The sequence below is a fragment of the Nomascus leucogenys genome, chromosome 8 (genome assembly GCF_006542625.1).
Source record: "Nomascus leucogenys isolate Asia chromosome 8, Asia_NLE_v1, whole genome shotgun sequence".
Classification (NCBI taxonomy): Eukaryota; Metazoa; Chordata; class Mammalia; order Primates; family Hylobatidae; genus Nomascus; species Nomascus leucogenys.
In genome coordinates this window covers 111,552,609-111,565,506 of record NC_044388.1, presented here as the reverse complement: position 1 = coordinate 111,565,506, position 12,898 = coordinate 111,552,609, and the positions used below count along the sequence as shown (strand labels likewise).

The following is a 12,898-nucleotide window of genomic DNA, read 5'->3' as shown; positions in this document are numbered from 1 at the left end:
CAGTGAGCCAAGACACCAGTGCACTCCAGCCTGGGCGACAGAGTGAGATCCTATCTCCCAAAAAAAAAATTCATGTCACTTTACTAATCACTGAATGTTGCTGCTGGGTTGGTTTAAAACCAGCCACTTGTTAAACGTACATTTTCATTTATATTTCTGTATTTTTCGTCAGTAACCTTTATCTTTTCATCATAGCCAATGCCAGAATGGTTTCTACTACGTAGTAAAATATCTTGACATTGAAAAAAAAATCTCTTACCTTTAGTACACAAAATAACAGAAGCCTCAAAAGATTTTGCAAATAATATGATCTCTCCCCTACCCTCCCCAACAGCCATGCCTGGGAATAAACCTGGTTGTGATTTGCAGATATCACAGGACTGTGGACTTTGTGCTGTTCCCCACGCCCCTTTAAACAGGTCCTTTCATTCATGTTGAGGGAGGGGGGATCCAGGGGGCAATGCCTTTTACATGTTTATATGAGCAGACAAGGTGCTAATAATTTCATGTACTGCTTGATTTTCCAAAGCAAATATATCTCAAGCTGGGAAAACCTGCTGTCTGACCCTTCAGATTCTGAGCGACAGATGAATTAAAGGGGATTCTTCCCTAAGGGAAGCTTCTCCCCCTATATGGGGACGTGGGTGGAGAATATCAGACATGACCCGCCAGAGGCTTTTTCCTTTTCCCATCCCCGTTCCCCAACATCAGGCTGACTCATCCCAGAGGACGAGAAACCTTAAAACCTGGCCTCTCCCGATTCTTTGTATTGGATGAAATGGATCTTGGCCCTACTCCCTGGGAAGAGAGAGGGGCTCTTGGGACATGACTCACCTCTAGGTCTTAATAATTACAGACTTGCAAAGAGCTTGACTTACTGACACACCGTCCACTGGAGACTCCTACAGGGCGGGCACACATCTACTTATTCCCACAGCGGCTCCGGGCCTGTATTCACGGGATGCAGCCGCGTCGTGACACCCGAATCTGCGGAGGTGCTGGGAGACAGACTGCCAACACAGGGGCGGGCATCCCTCCTGTGCAGCTCCTGGCTGCCCCAACTGCAGCCCCCTCCCATACAGGAAAACCCGCTGGCAGGTGTGGACGAACCTTGGATCTTGGCCTCTTCTCTAAAACAAACAGGGCAGTGCAGGGGTGAAGAAGCAACACTTTCAGGTCACATGGCGCATGGGTAATTCCAGGGAATTCCAGTTTGTGAAAAGAAAGAAGGCACCAATGGACTCATCTCCAGCTGAGTCTTAAAGCACCAGTGACTCCTGAAAGCAGGACAAGAGGAGCTCCAAGGGCAACTGTGATTGGCAGAACAAAGGTGGGAGGAAGCCCCCCGTGCTCCAGGGAAGACTCGCATGGATCGCCTGTTTTAACCCCATCAGGAGGGCCGTTTGGTCGGTGTTTAAGCAAGCCACTGTTTGTCACAGCAAAGCCTGACCCCAAGGGCCTCAGTAAGGAGCTCTGAACTGGGGACATCTTGTGCGGTTTTGAGTCCATCTCACCAGGGTGACCCCCGCGACGACACAGCACCTCTTTACAAAAACTGAAAATGGACCAAAATGTTCCACAGAGAAATGCAGGTTCCTGGAACATTCTTAGTGAGTGATTAACCCATGGTGACTATAAGCCAATTGGCAACTGCTCTGCACGTGGATAGGGGATGCCCTACACACATGTACGGGCAGAACACGCTAACTAGAGCTAGAGACCGTGTGTTACAGATGCAACGTTCCTGAACCTCAGGTCGTCTTCCTTCTGGGGCAGCAGCAGCTCTGACCTGCTCCGCTATGTGGAGTGTTGGCAGAGGACATGGGAATGTCAGGGAAGGTGTAAAGGGTTCAGGGTTTGGGGAAGAGATGAGACAAGCAACCCTGGGGTAAGCATGGGGGCAGGAGTGGGACAGGCTCAGTGCCACATGCACTGTGGCTGTGGCTCCTCCCCTGGCAGGCCCAGGACAAGGGGGTTGGTTTCTAGCCAACACCCCCACAGGCGCTATTTAGAAATATAAATAAGGCCGGGTGCAGTGGCTCACGCCTGTAATCCCAGCACTTTGGGAGGTCCGAGGCAGGCGGATCACCTGAGGTCAGGAGTTTGAGACCAGCCTGAACAACACGGTGAAACCCCTCTCTACTAAAAATCCAAAAATTAGCTGGGTGAGGTGACTCATGCCTGTAGTCCCAGCTACTCGGGAGGCTAAGGCACAAGAATGACTTGAACCTGGGAAGTGGAGGTTGCATGAGCCAAGATTGCGCCACTGCACTCTAGCCTGGGCGACAGAGCAAGACACTGTCTCAAAAAAAAAAAAGAAAGAAAGAAAAAAGCAAAACAAAAAGCAATATAAATAAAAGAGCATGGATTACATGGAACTGTTTCTCCTGGAAGCACTTAAGTGAAATAATATGCCACAACGAAGGTATCACACACAAAAGACGGGGCTGGACAGGAGCGGCAACCACAGGGACCCTCATCACAGCTTCTGACCCGGCAGATGCTGTAACTGTGGATGGCAGGAGGCACATGCCTGCATCTGGATACAAGAGTGAATTCTTGCTAAAACCCAAGGGTGCACAGTGTGTAGACAAGTCACTAGCATGTTAGAATACCAACAAGGTTCAGCTCCAAAGAAACCCTGCATGGCAGCTAAGCCACGAGTCTGACCTGGGAAGCTCCAGTGACTCATGAAAGTTTGCTGGACAATTACAACGTAAATGTCACGGCCGATCAGTGCCCAGCACTGCTTCTGTCTCTGTAGTAGCCATGGACACTGTGGTGGCCTCAGAGCAGAAGGCACAGAATAACAGGGCAGCATCACAGGGCACCAACACCAAGGACCTGAGGCCGTCACCTTTAACCACACCACAGTGCAGGAAAGGGCCCTGTGCATTCTGCCCTGGGAGGCGCCCACAGAAAGCCACCCAAAGGGCTGACCTTGGTGTTCGGGCACACCTCTGACGGGGCTCCTGTTTCTGGAGGGCAGGTATGGTGAACGCTTATCCCCAGGACTGGGCTTTGCACATCATCTCTGCCCTGGGTGTCTGGGGACCAAAGTTCTAAGCGGTGCTTACTGGTGTTTGCAAGAAAAGAAATTTGTTTTGTTTTGTTTTTTTGAGATGGAGTTTCACTCTTGTCACCCAGGCTGGAGTGCAATGGCACGATCTCAGCTCACTGCCACCTCCGCCTCTTGGGTTAAAGCGATTCTCCTGCCTCAGCCTCCTGAGTAGCTGGGATTACAGGCATCCGCCACCATGCCTAATTTTTGTAGTTTTAGTAGAGACGAGGTTTTGCCATGTTGGCCAGGCTGGTCGCGAACTCCTGACCTCAGGTCATCCACCCGCCTCAGCCTCCCAAAGTTCTGGGATTACAGGTGTGAGTCACCGCGCCCAGCCAAAAAGGAAATTTTAAATGCACATGTGTTATCTTTAAGAACCATGATTTAAAAAGAACAGTAACTCCATATAAAAAGAGGTTTATTTTGATGTTAGAATCATCTAGTGATTGAACAAGATTGGACATGAACCCACCCAGGCCCAGGGCTGGGCTGCAGAGCAGCTGCCGCTGACATCTGTGTGGATTTGACATGCAACAGGGAGCAGTCACGTGCTCGCTGGCCATTGTGCTTCGAAACATTTTTCCAGCGGATGGCTGTGATTGCAGTTTTCAGATGTGCTCTGGCCTCCAAGGACGTGGGGCCGAGGGGGTGTCCTCTGTGTAAAAAGTGCTGTCCTGGGAGCTTCCCAAGGGACATCTTGGGGCATCTGAGTGATTCCCAGGGAGGGCAGCTCGGCCTTCCTCAGGCTACCGCTGCAGCCGCCGCCGGCCATTCTTGCCAGCAATCAAGCACAAAGCATCAGAGTCTCTGTGAACCTGGCTGTGATGATAAGAACCAAACGTTCTCTACTCTAAGACTTGTATGCAGAATACAGAAAACTGCAGTTAGGAACACCCTACAAAATTGAACAACAGTATTTTCCAAAAATATTTTTTACATCACTTTAAATAATTTACAAAAAGCTACAAAAATCATATTTACCAGGACACGTCTGTTAAATAAAAGTTTCATGTTGGTGTACATATATACAGGGCTATGTATAATAGACTGTTTCCCCTCCCTGCAACCACAGAACCAACACACACACGCACGGCTACACGCGCAGCTACGCCGCTTTCCACGAATGCACGGAACCCAGGACGCGAACCCACAGCTCAAGGGCTTAGACCTTCACTACTGAGCTGCCGCCACTGTCCTCCGTGGAGGTGTTGCTGAAGTCACTGGCGTCACTGCCCAAGGCGTCCTGGTCCTGGTCATCCCTGTTGATGACCCTTCGTCGATACCTCAGGTCTAAAATGCTTTCCTCCGAGCCCAAGCTCGTCCTGTCATGCAAACTCAGCCCTGTCTGTGCCTTCCTGCTTGGCCAGGGGCCGCCATCCTTCTTTGCCAGCAAGTGTGGGCTTCCAAAGACAGGGCTGGGTCCGGCCTGGGCCTCCCTGAAGGCCGAGAAGGAGGGGCCCTGCAGAGGCAGCCCCAGGTGGGGGCTGAAGAGGCCAGCCTGCCTGCCCCCCCAGGAGACACCCTTTCCAAAGTGGAAGAGCTGGGTGGACAGCAGCGGCGAGAAGCCCGCAAGGGGCAGGCTGGGCAGGCCCCGGGCGGGGCCCTCAGACCCCTTGTCTCTCTCGCTCCCAACGCCCCCCCTCCACACTGCATCTCTGCCTTCGGAGCGCAGCACCCACGGGCTGGGCAGCCGACTCTGGTGGGCGAAGTCGCTCCAGGGCGGTGCGCGGTCGGCCTGGGCTCCAGTGTCCCTCTCAGCTCCCGGGCTGGGGGTCAGGAAGCTCGGGCTCCCGCAGCCCATGTGAAAGGTTCCTCTGGCGCCTCCTGCCTCGGTGCCCGCTGTGGCACAGCTGGGCAGCTGACCAAAAGCACTTTTGGCAGCAGGCTCAGCCCCTCGTGGGTTCTGGTCTTTGTGAACATAAACATTTCTCCTGCTCACTGCGAGCCCCTTGGCGGAGACACCGCCACTCCTGGGCGGCGCCGGATCCCCTCGGGCCCGAGCAGCAAGGAGCCCCTTCCCGCCCTGGCTGAACAGACCGGCTGTGCCCTGTGCTCCTGCGCTCTCTGTGCCTCGAAGCCCTTCGGCCAGATGTGGGACCGCCCTGGCCCTCTGGCTCCGTGTGCACACGCCAGGTGGTGGCGCCGGCTCCTTCCTGCACAGCACCTCTGGCCTGGCTGGGCCCCCTGTCCCGAGAGCGGTGGGGCCCTCTGCCTGAACTTCTGCACTGCTGACTGACTCCTTGGCCTTTTCCGCCAAAAACTTCCTAATCTCCAGTTCGATGCTATCGTCGCTGTCCACTGAGCTGCTGTCATCAGACAGGGAGCCGGGGCTGGGAGCTGGGCCCTGGGACTCCCTGGGGAACGGATTCCCTTCGGAGGCAGAGGTGGAGGCGGAGGCAGAGGCGGGTCTCCTCACCCGGAAGGCCAGGGCTGCGTCCTGGCTCCCGGCGCCCTCCTGCTTCATCCTCTCTGCCGTGCTGCCAAAGACACTGGGGGGTTTCTTCCCGGGACCCTCGCCACTGTCTCTCTTGGACTTGGAGAGGCAGCTCTTCAGCACCGGCGGGTCCCTGTCTTTCCAGTCTCTCTGGAGCCCGCCCAGCTGCTCCAAGAAGTGCGTCTGGGCTGTGCTGAACCTGACCTTCTTCCTGCACGCAGCCCTGGGCTCCCTGCACCTCTTCTTGAGCTTTCGCTTGGACCTTAACAAGTCCTTGATGGCTGTGTCCAGGTCCTCGTCACTGTCCAGGGAGCTGCTTTTGTCTTCGGAGCTCTCCTTCTCATCTAGGCGCCTCGCCTCGTCTGTCTTACCCTGGCCCTGTGACACGCCAGTGTCGCCAGGCCCCCTGGCGGCGCCCTCCCCTCCCGGGGCCTCGCTGGCTTTGCCCTGGATGGGCAGGTCTCGCCCCTCATGGCCGGGCTCAGCTCTCCCCTGGCTGTGGTCAGCATCCTGGCCACCGTCTTTCACCATCTCCCGCGTTTTCTTGGGCGCGGATGGCCTCACATGGCCACCGCCTCTACGCTTCCTTTTGCAGCCCAGCAGTGGGTCCGGTGTTTTAGAGAGAGGGGCCTTGTGGCCACCGGTCTGGCTGTTGAGGCCAGGCGGCAAAAGTGGACCCTGGACAGCCTGTGGGCAGCTCTCACCTCTGGCCAGCAAACTCCCTGACTGCGCCTTGAGGGCCAAAAACGTCCGGATTTCCTGCTCGATGCTGTCATCGCTGTCCACGGAGCTACTGTCGCCGTCAGAGCGGGAAGGCACGTTCGGGGAGTAGAAGAGTGGGCTTGCAGACAGGGACCCGTCACTGCCCTCCACAGGGGCCGGCAGGATCGTCTTGGAGATGTCCAGGATTGCTTCTGCGCACATCAGCTCAGCAGATGTGTCTGCCCGGCACGAGGACCGTTCCACAAACTCACTCCTGGAAGCAGGGCTCCCTGGAGGTGGAGCTTTGGTTTCCTTCAGGAGCTTGGGGGAATGGTCAGCGTCCAGGCCCCCCGGACCAGGGTCCGTGGTCTTGGTGGCCACTGGCTTCTTCTTGCTGGGTGTTTTCCTGTGGGTCTCGGGCAAGGCACTTTTTGTGGCGCTGCTTGTGCTGTGTGCAGGAGGGTCAGGCGCTCTCTCCTCTCGGAGCTGGACCCTCTGGGACGGGACCCCGTCGGTCTCCTTGCGTGTTTTCTGCAGCTGATACAGCTGGATGGCCTCCTCAATGCCGTCGTCGCTGCTGGAGTCGGACGCCTCGGGCGCCTGTGCTGCGCTCATGACTCGCTTTCCCCTCCTTGTGGCGCTGACGCTCCTTTTGATCCCACTTTTATTCTGTGCTGCTTCTGAAGGGTGGCAGGGGGTTGCTGGCTTCGTGCTGCCCTCGTTCTCCTGCGTGGTCGTGACCTTGGACCTGAGGCTTCTGGGCTGCACGTTCATCTTCGCTAACCGGGGAGGTTTGCGGAAGGCGAACTCCTTCTGGATGCCCATCAGGCCCTGCCGATGCACCACCTTCGGAGGCGGCTCTTGGTGGGACTTCGAGAGTGACTTGGCCGAATTTTCATTTGTGTCTGGTTTCTTCTCCACTGACCCATCACATTTTTGGGTCTCATGCTGTCTCTTCTCATTCAGAAACTGTTCTATTTCCGCCCTGATGCTCTGCTCAAAGGAGTCATCGCTGCTCACGCTGGCCGGGGAGGCGGAGCCCTGGTCCTCGCTGGATCCCACCTGGCTGCTGGGGCCACCACCTGATCCAGGTACAAGTTTTGGGGGACACAGGGCAGTCAGGGCACTGCCGTGAGCCGGTTCCAGCTTACATCTACTGCCTCCGCCTGCGGCCCTGGAAGGCTGGGCTGCGCCCGGCTGGGCCCCGCCGGCCCCGGGCTGTGCGGCTCCACTCTTTGCCTTCAGGTACTCCTGGATGGCCTCCTCAATGTCCCTGTCCACCGAATCATCGCTGTCTGAATCTAGCACCAATGGGCCAAAGTCTGCAGTTTCCTCCTCCCCCATGGGGTCAAAGTCAGAAACGAGACCACAGGCAGCCAATGCGGGTGGCTCCTTGTGCACGGTGGGCTTGGCAGCTGGCCTGGCGTCGTGGCATCCCTCTGCCCTGTGGCCCCTCTGCGCAGCGCGCTCATCGCTGGTGCCCCGAGCAGCCCCGTCGCGCTGCAGAGTGCTGATGAGCATCTGCACCCGGGCGCTCACCGACGCGCTTTCCACGCCCTCGTCAGCCTCCGAGAAGCACCTGGGGAACCTACAGCTCCCTGGCGGGCCAAAGGCCTCCCATTTGGACTGGAGAGCAACCACTGGAGAAGCGTTCATGAGAAACATTCTAGCAGACGGGGAGGGACGTGCAGAGGGGCGATGCTTTATTTCTCTACCGGCTTCACATCCTGGGTGGAAAGAAAGCACATGGGCATGATGCAGCTAAGAACAGCGATAGCTGCCAATACCAAGTGAGGCCCCAGAGGAACAGCATGTCAGGCTCATAGAGTGGAGAGAGTTGGGTGGAGCCCCACGTCCAGCTAGCTGGGTGTCCTTGTGTGACTCACTCATGCTCCTGGGGCCTCCGATTCCTCAGCTGGGAAAGGAACAATTTACCTGCTCCAGCCCGGGGCTGCTGGGAAGATTCAGTAAGAAAATGTTTCCAACCACCCTCCACGGTGCCGCCCGGGGCACGCACGGTCATCACCTCCCCGCGCTTCCCTTCTCACTCCAGGCTTCCACCTTCTCTGTAAGAGGGGAGAGGTTTTATTTACCTCCAAAGGTTGGCAAGCGGTACCCATGAGACAACGTCTGCAAATGCTTCTTTGCAGGTTAAAAAGGACGACTATAAACCCAGGATCAGCACGCCGTCATGCGTAGGTTCATTCTTGACGCAACCAACAAGCTCCTGGAACAGAAAGTTGTATGATGTAAGCCACTCAAAACTTACTTCCCCAAACATCTTGAAGGGCTGCTTTTACTAAGCCCTCTCTGTGTTAAATGTCAAATGTAAATTTGCCAGGTGGTCTCATGGGACTGCATTGTTATTCTTAGCTAACTAGCACAGAAGTCACCCTGAACACAGTGATGTCCCCCTTCTCATCCTGTGCTTCCAGATGTCAGACCAAAGGTGGCTGCCTCAGCACAAATGCTGGGCTGAGCTTGGGCTACTTTGAAGACCTGCTCACGAAAGGCCTGGGGATCGCCACTGCAGGGAGGAAGCTCAGGTGGATGGCAGTCACTTAGAACAATACCAGGGATACTGCACAGCTATTCATTCTTAACACGTTGCTCTGATACCCACTTGCCTACCCCAAAATTGGAGTGCAAAGTGGTTCCTATGCAAGCGAGCCCCCAAGGCTTATGGACACTGAACTCCCCTTGGCTCAGAGGCTGTGGCTGCCCTCAGGACCGCAGCAGTGGGCGAAAACCGGCCCATATGTTTTGCCTCTGTTATGGATTCTTCTTTACCAGGAGCTTTCTCCGTTTAACCAGTGGCTTCCTTCCTGACAAGCACATAATCGGGTATTTACACGCCACCATCTTTTCACAAAAACATGAGGCCGTGGCCAGGTGTGGTGGCTCACGCCTGTAATCCAGCACTTTGGAAGGGCGAGGCGGGTGGATCACCTGAGGTCAGGAGCTCGAGATCAGCCTGACCAATATAGTGAAACTCCATCTCTACTAAAAAAATACAAAAATTAGCTGGGCATGGCGGCACATGCCTGTAATCCCAGCTACTTGGGAGGCTGAGGCAGGAGAATTGCCTGAACCCGGGAGGTGGAGTTTGCAGTGAGCTGAGATTGCGCCACTGCACTCCAGCCTGGGCGATGGAATGAGACTCCATCTCAAAAAAAAAAAAAAAAGAAAGAAAAAGAAACAAAAGGTGAGGCTGGCCACACCTGCACACAGGTGAGCCCCAAAGAGGTAACCAGCAATTAACCAAGGGGTGAGACAGATTCAGAAGTAAGTCATTTGCTAGCACCAATTTGTGCCCTAAAACGGAAACTAAAATACAAGAATTACTTGAAATTACTTGAAATTCTCTGAGTCCAGGGTGACTGTGATGAAACGGCAGCCAGTGTTCCCACACGGCCCAGAGATCAGGTCCTCATCACTCCACTTACACAGCGAGGCATCCTCTCTCTGCGTTTTCAATAGACTTTTGACTACCAGAATCAAAGAGTATCAGAGGCATCTAATTACAGGCTGAAGCTACAGTTCATAATTTTTTTTTTTTTTGGAAAGAAATATCATTAACTTAAGGGCTCAAAATTAACTTTTGAAGGAACTTACTCTAAGACATTTAACCACAAGTACAAATATATTTAACTTAATGTATTAAGACAAATACATTTAACCACAAGTAATGTATAGCTATCCTGGACAGCGGATCTGATGCTGGCTGAAGTGATGGGGATGGGGCACGTATGTGACGTTATCTGTTAGTTCTCAAATTCTGGCCACCCACTGCAGCCCATGACATCCCCCATAAAGTCACCTTCTGGAGAGATTCTCCACTGCCACAGAGCACTGGGGGACCAACAATGCGGGAGAGGCTCTTTCACTGACTAGCAGACCCACGCCTGCCTTACTGTAGGTGTTATTCAAATTGCCTCTGCAAAATGACAGAAACGACAAAACATTTCCATTAGCCTTGGGCTGAGGAGAGTCTAAATTAAGACTATTAACTCCTTAAACAGCAATACTACCTTAAGAATACTACCTTAAATACTACCTTAAGAAAACGGGCCCAAGCCAGTGTCTTTACACTAGATGACAAGGTGGGGGAGGGGAGTTTTCCTGGGGAAATACTCTGTTCTCCACTAGCCAAGTTTACAGCTTCTGACTGATTGCAGAGAGGGCCTGGGCACCTAGTGAACAGTTTTCTAAGCTGTCAAATCACCTAGTTCAAGAATGGTATTAAAAAATCTGGCCAGGTGCAGTGGCTGACGCCTGTAATCCCAGCACTTTGGGAGGCTGAGGCAGGTGGATCACCTGAGGTCAGGAGTTTGAGACCAGCCTGGCCAATATGGTGAAACCCCTCCTCTGCTAAAAATACAAAAATTAGCCGGGCGTGGTGGCGTGTGCCTGTAGTCCCAACTACTGAGGAGGCTGACAGGAGAATTGCTTGAACCTAGGAGGCAGAGGTTGCAGTGAGCCGAGATCGTGCCACTGCACTCCAGCCTGGGAGACAGAACAAGACACCATCTCAAAAAAAGAAAAAAAAATTGAGGGGGGTCGTCTCCCCAGGACAGCTTGTGGCTTTAAAACATTATGTGAGATGAATCATTCTTGAAAAGCGCCCTGGGTCGGGGAACTTGGCTCATACCTGTAATCCCAGCACTTTGGGAGGTGGAGGCAGATGGATCACTTGAGGCCAGGAGATCGAGACCAGCCTGGCCAACATGGCGAAACCCCATCTTTACTAAAAATACATAAATTAGCTGGGCGTGGGAGCCCACGTCTGTAGTTTCAGCTACTCCAGGAGCTGAGGCATGAGAATCGCTTGAACCAGGGAGGCGGAGATTACAGTGAGCTGAGATCAGCCATTGCACTCCAGCCTGGGCGACAGAGCGAGACTCTGGCTCCAAAAAACAAAACAAAACAAGAAAAGCCCCCTAATCAGTCCTTGAAGATAGGTGTGGGCCCAAGCCAGAGGTGCAGGCTTTGTCAAACTGCTGCCTCAGGATACGGTCTTGAGGGTGGCTGTGGGGACACCCAGCACCTGCACCCCAAAGCCACACGGTGTCAGACTTTAGGAAGCGGTGGAGAACGCTCGGGTACCTTCTCGGTCCAGACATCAACCTTCCGGAGAGAACCAAAGCACCCACACTGGGCCCTCGCCATCCTAACAGTCTGTCCACCTGTGAGAAACGCCCCCAAATACTCTACATTTCTCGGTTGGCTGAAAAGCAGCTCAGCGAGCGGTCTTACCTCCCAGGTGGGGTTTTCCCCCAGGGTAGGGAGGCCAGGGTCTGCAGGCCAGGGAGAGGGGCCCCGGTGCAGGAGCGGGCGGGGCAGCAGGAGGGCCCGCTCCAGCCACCCAGAAGTGGGCGTGGGCTCGAATTCAGCTCCCAGCCTTCCAGAAGCTGCAATTTTACAATCTCACTACAAACGTCCCCCAGCAAAGCTGCACCGCCATTTCCTGTGCTTGGGAACTGGAAGCAAGGTGAGCCCCTCCCGGCTGCCCCCGCCCGACCTCCCCCGACTCCCAAGCTCGGGCTACTCACGACTTGCGGGCTGGGCAGGGTCCCCCACGGGAGCTCCCCTCCCCGAGGGCGCGCTCGCCCTAGCCGCTCGGATCGGCTACCTGGTCCTCGGCCCGGCGGGAGCGAACGCCTCCCAGGGAAGAGGCCGGGCCTCCAAGCAGGTCTGCACCCCCGGAGTTTATGTTTCTGGGATCCGAGGACTCGCGAGCTTGGGGCCCGGGAGAGCGGCCACCCCTCCCGGAAGCTCCGCCTGGCGCAGGGCGTGAACCGCAGTCTCCAGGCCGGCCGGGCCGCGGCCATTCTCGGAGGGCAGCGGCCGCCCCGGGCCGGGCCCAAGCTCTCCACCGCGAGCCCTCACCTGCGCCTCACCTGGGGCTCCAGGAGCGCGGGGCGCGCGGACCGAGAGTCGCACGGAGGCCAGAGCCAGGATCCCCGCCCGGGGAACGGAGCAGCCCCGGCGCCGATCCCCGTCCGCCTGCCCCAGGGAGCGCCCGCCGCCCGCCCGCCGCGGCCTGCACGGCGCGCCGGCCCCGGCCTGGCTGGCCCTCCTGTCCCCGGCCTCCCAGCTTCCCAGCCCCCGATACCCCCGGCCCCGGCCCTGCACCCGCTCACCTCGGCCCGTCCCCCGCCGCCCGCCGCGCGGACCCCGCCTGCGCCCGCGTCCCACGTCCCGGGGGAGGCGGCGGGCCGGGGGCGGGCCGGAGGCTGCAGGGCCAGCGCGCTCCGCCCTCGGCCGGGGCGCGGGGAGGGGGCGCAGGGGCGTCCGGCCGGGCCCCCCGCCTCCCCGCCTCCCCGCGCGCCGCCGCTGCCGCCGCCCCGCGCCCGGGCCGCGCCGTGGGAAGCGCGGGAGGGGAGGGGCGGGGCGGGGGGCGGGGCGACCCCCCCAAGCCGCCCCCTCCCCGCGACCTACCGGGCGGTGGCGGCGGCGGCCGCACTCCGGAAGCCGTGCCCGTGGCTGGGCATCATGGGAATGGCACGGCCGAGTTCCGGGGGAGGCGCGCGGCCCGGCCGGACCCCCGCCCGCGAGAGCGCGCCCACCTGCCGCCGCGCCCGCGCCCCGGGGACACCCCCGCCCCGCCCCGCCCCGCCCGGTTCGGACGCGGCCCCCTCCGCGGGGGTGCGGGGCGAAGGCGCTTGGGCCGGGCCGAGCCCCGTGCTGCCCGCCTCCCG

The 12,898-nt window shown here is 56.9% G+C and overlaps 1 protein-coding gene across 6 annotated transcripts; it reads right to left on the bottom strand.

Moving 5' to 3' along the window:
* Positions 1 to 3,462: 3,462 nt before the first annotated feature.
* Positions 3,463 to 12,689, bottom strand: PPP1R26 (protein phosphatase 1 regulatory subunit 26). Of its 6 annotated transcripts, none has more exons than XM_030818152.1 (5): positions 11,454 to 12,164; positions 10,018 to 10,134; positions 9,543 to 9,685; positions 8,291 to 8,424; positions 3,463 to 7,924 (listed from the first exon to the last, which is right to left on the bottom strand). In XM_030818152.1, exon 5 carries the CDS (start codon positions 7,860 to 7,862, stop codon positions 4,224 to 4,226), a length of 3,639 nt encoding a protein of 1,212 aa, XP_030674012.1. In that variant the 5' UTR covers positions 7,863 to 7,924; positions 8,291 to 8,424; positions 9,543 to 9,685; positions 10,018 to 10,134; positions 11,454 to 12,164; the 3' UTR covers positions 3,463 to 4,223. The 6 variants fall into 6 exon arrangements, with proteins under 6 accessions (XP_030674012.1, XP_030674008.1, XP_030674010.1 ...); XM_030818148.1 differs by having other exon boundaries at positions 9,553 to 9,685; XM_030818150.1 differs by lacking the exons at positions 9,543 to 9,685; positions 11,454 to 12,164 and adding an exon at positions 12,639 to 12,689.
* Positions 12,690 to 12,898: the final 209 nt, after the last annotated feature.

What these genes read in the sequence shown, in the direction of transcription:
- PPP1R26 (XM_030818150.1), bottom strand. Translation starts at nt 7,862, where the DNA reads ATGTTTCTCATGAACGCTTCTCCAGTGGTTGCTCTCCAGTCCAAATGG.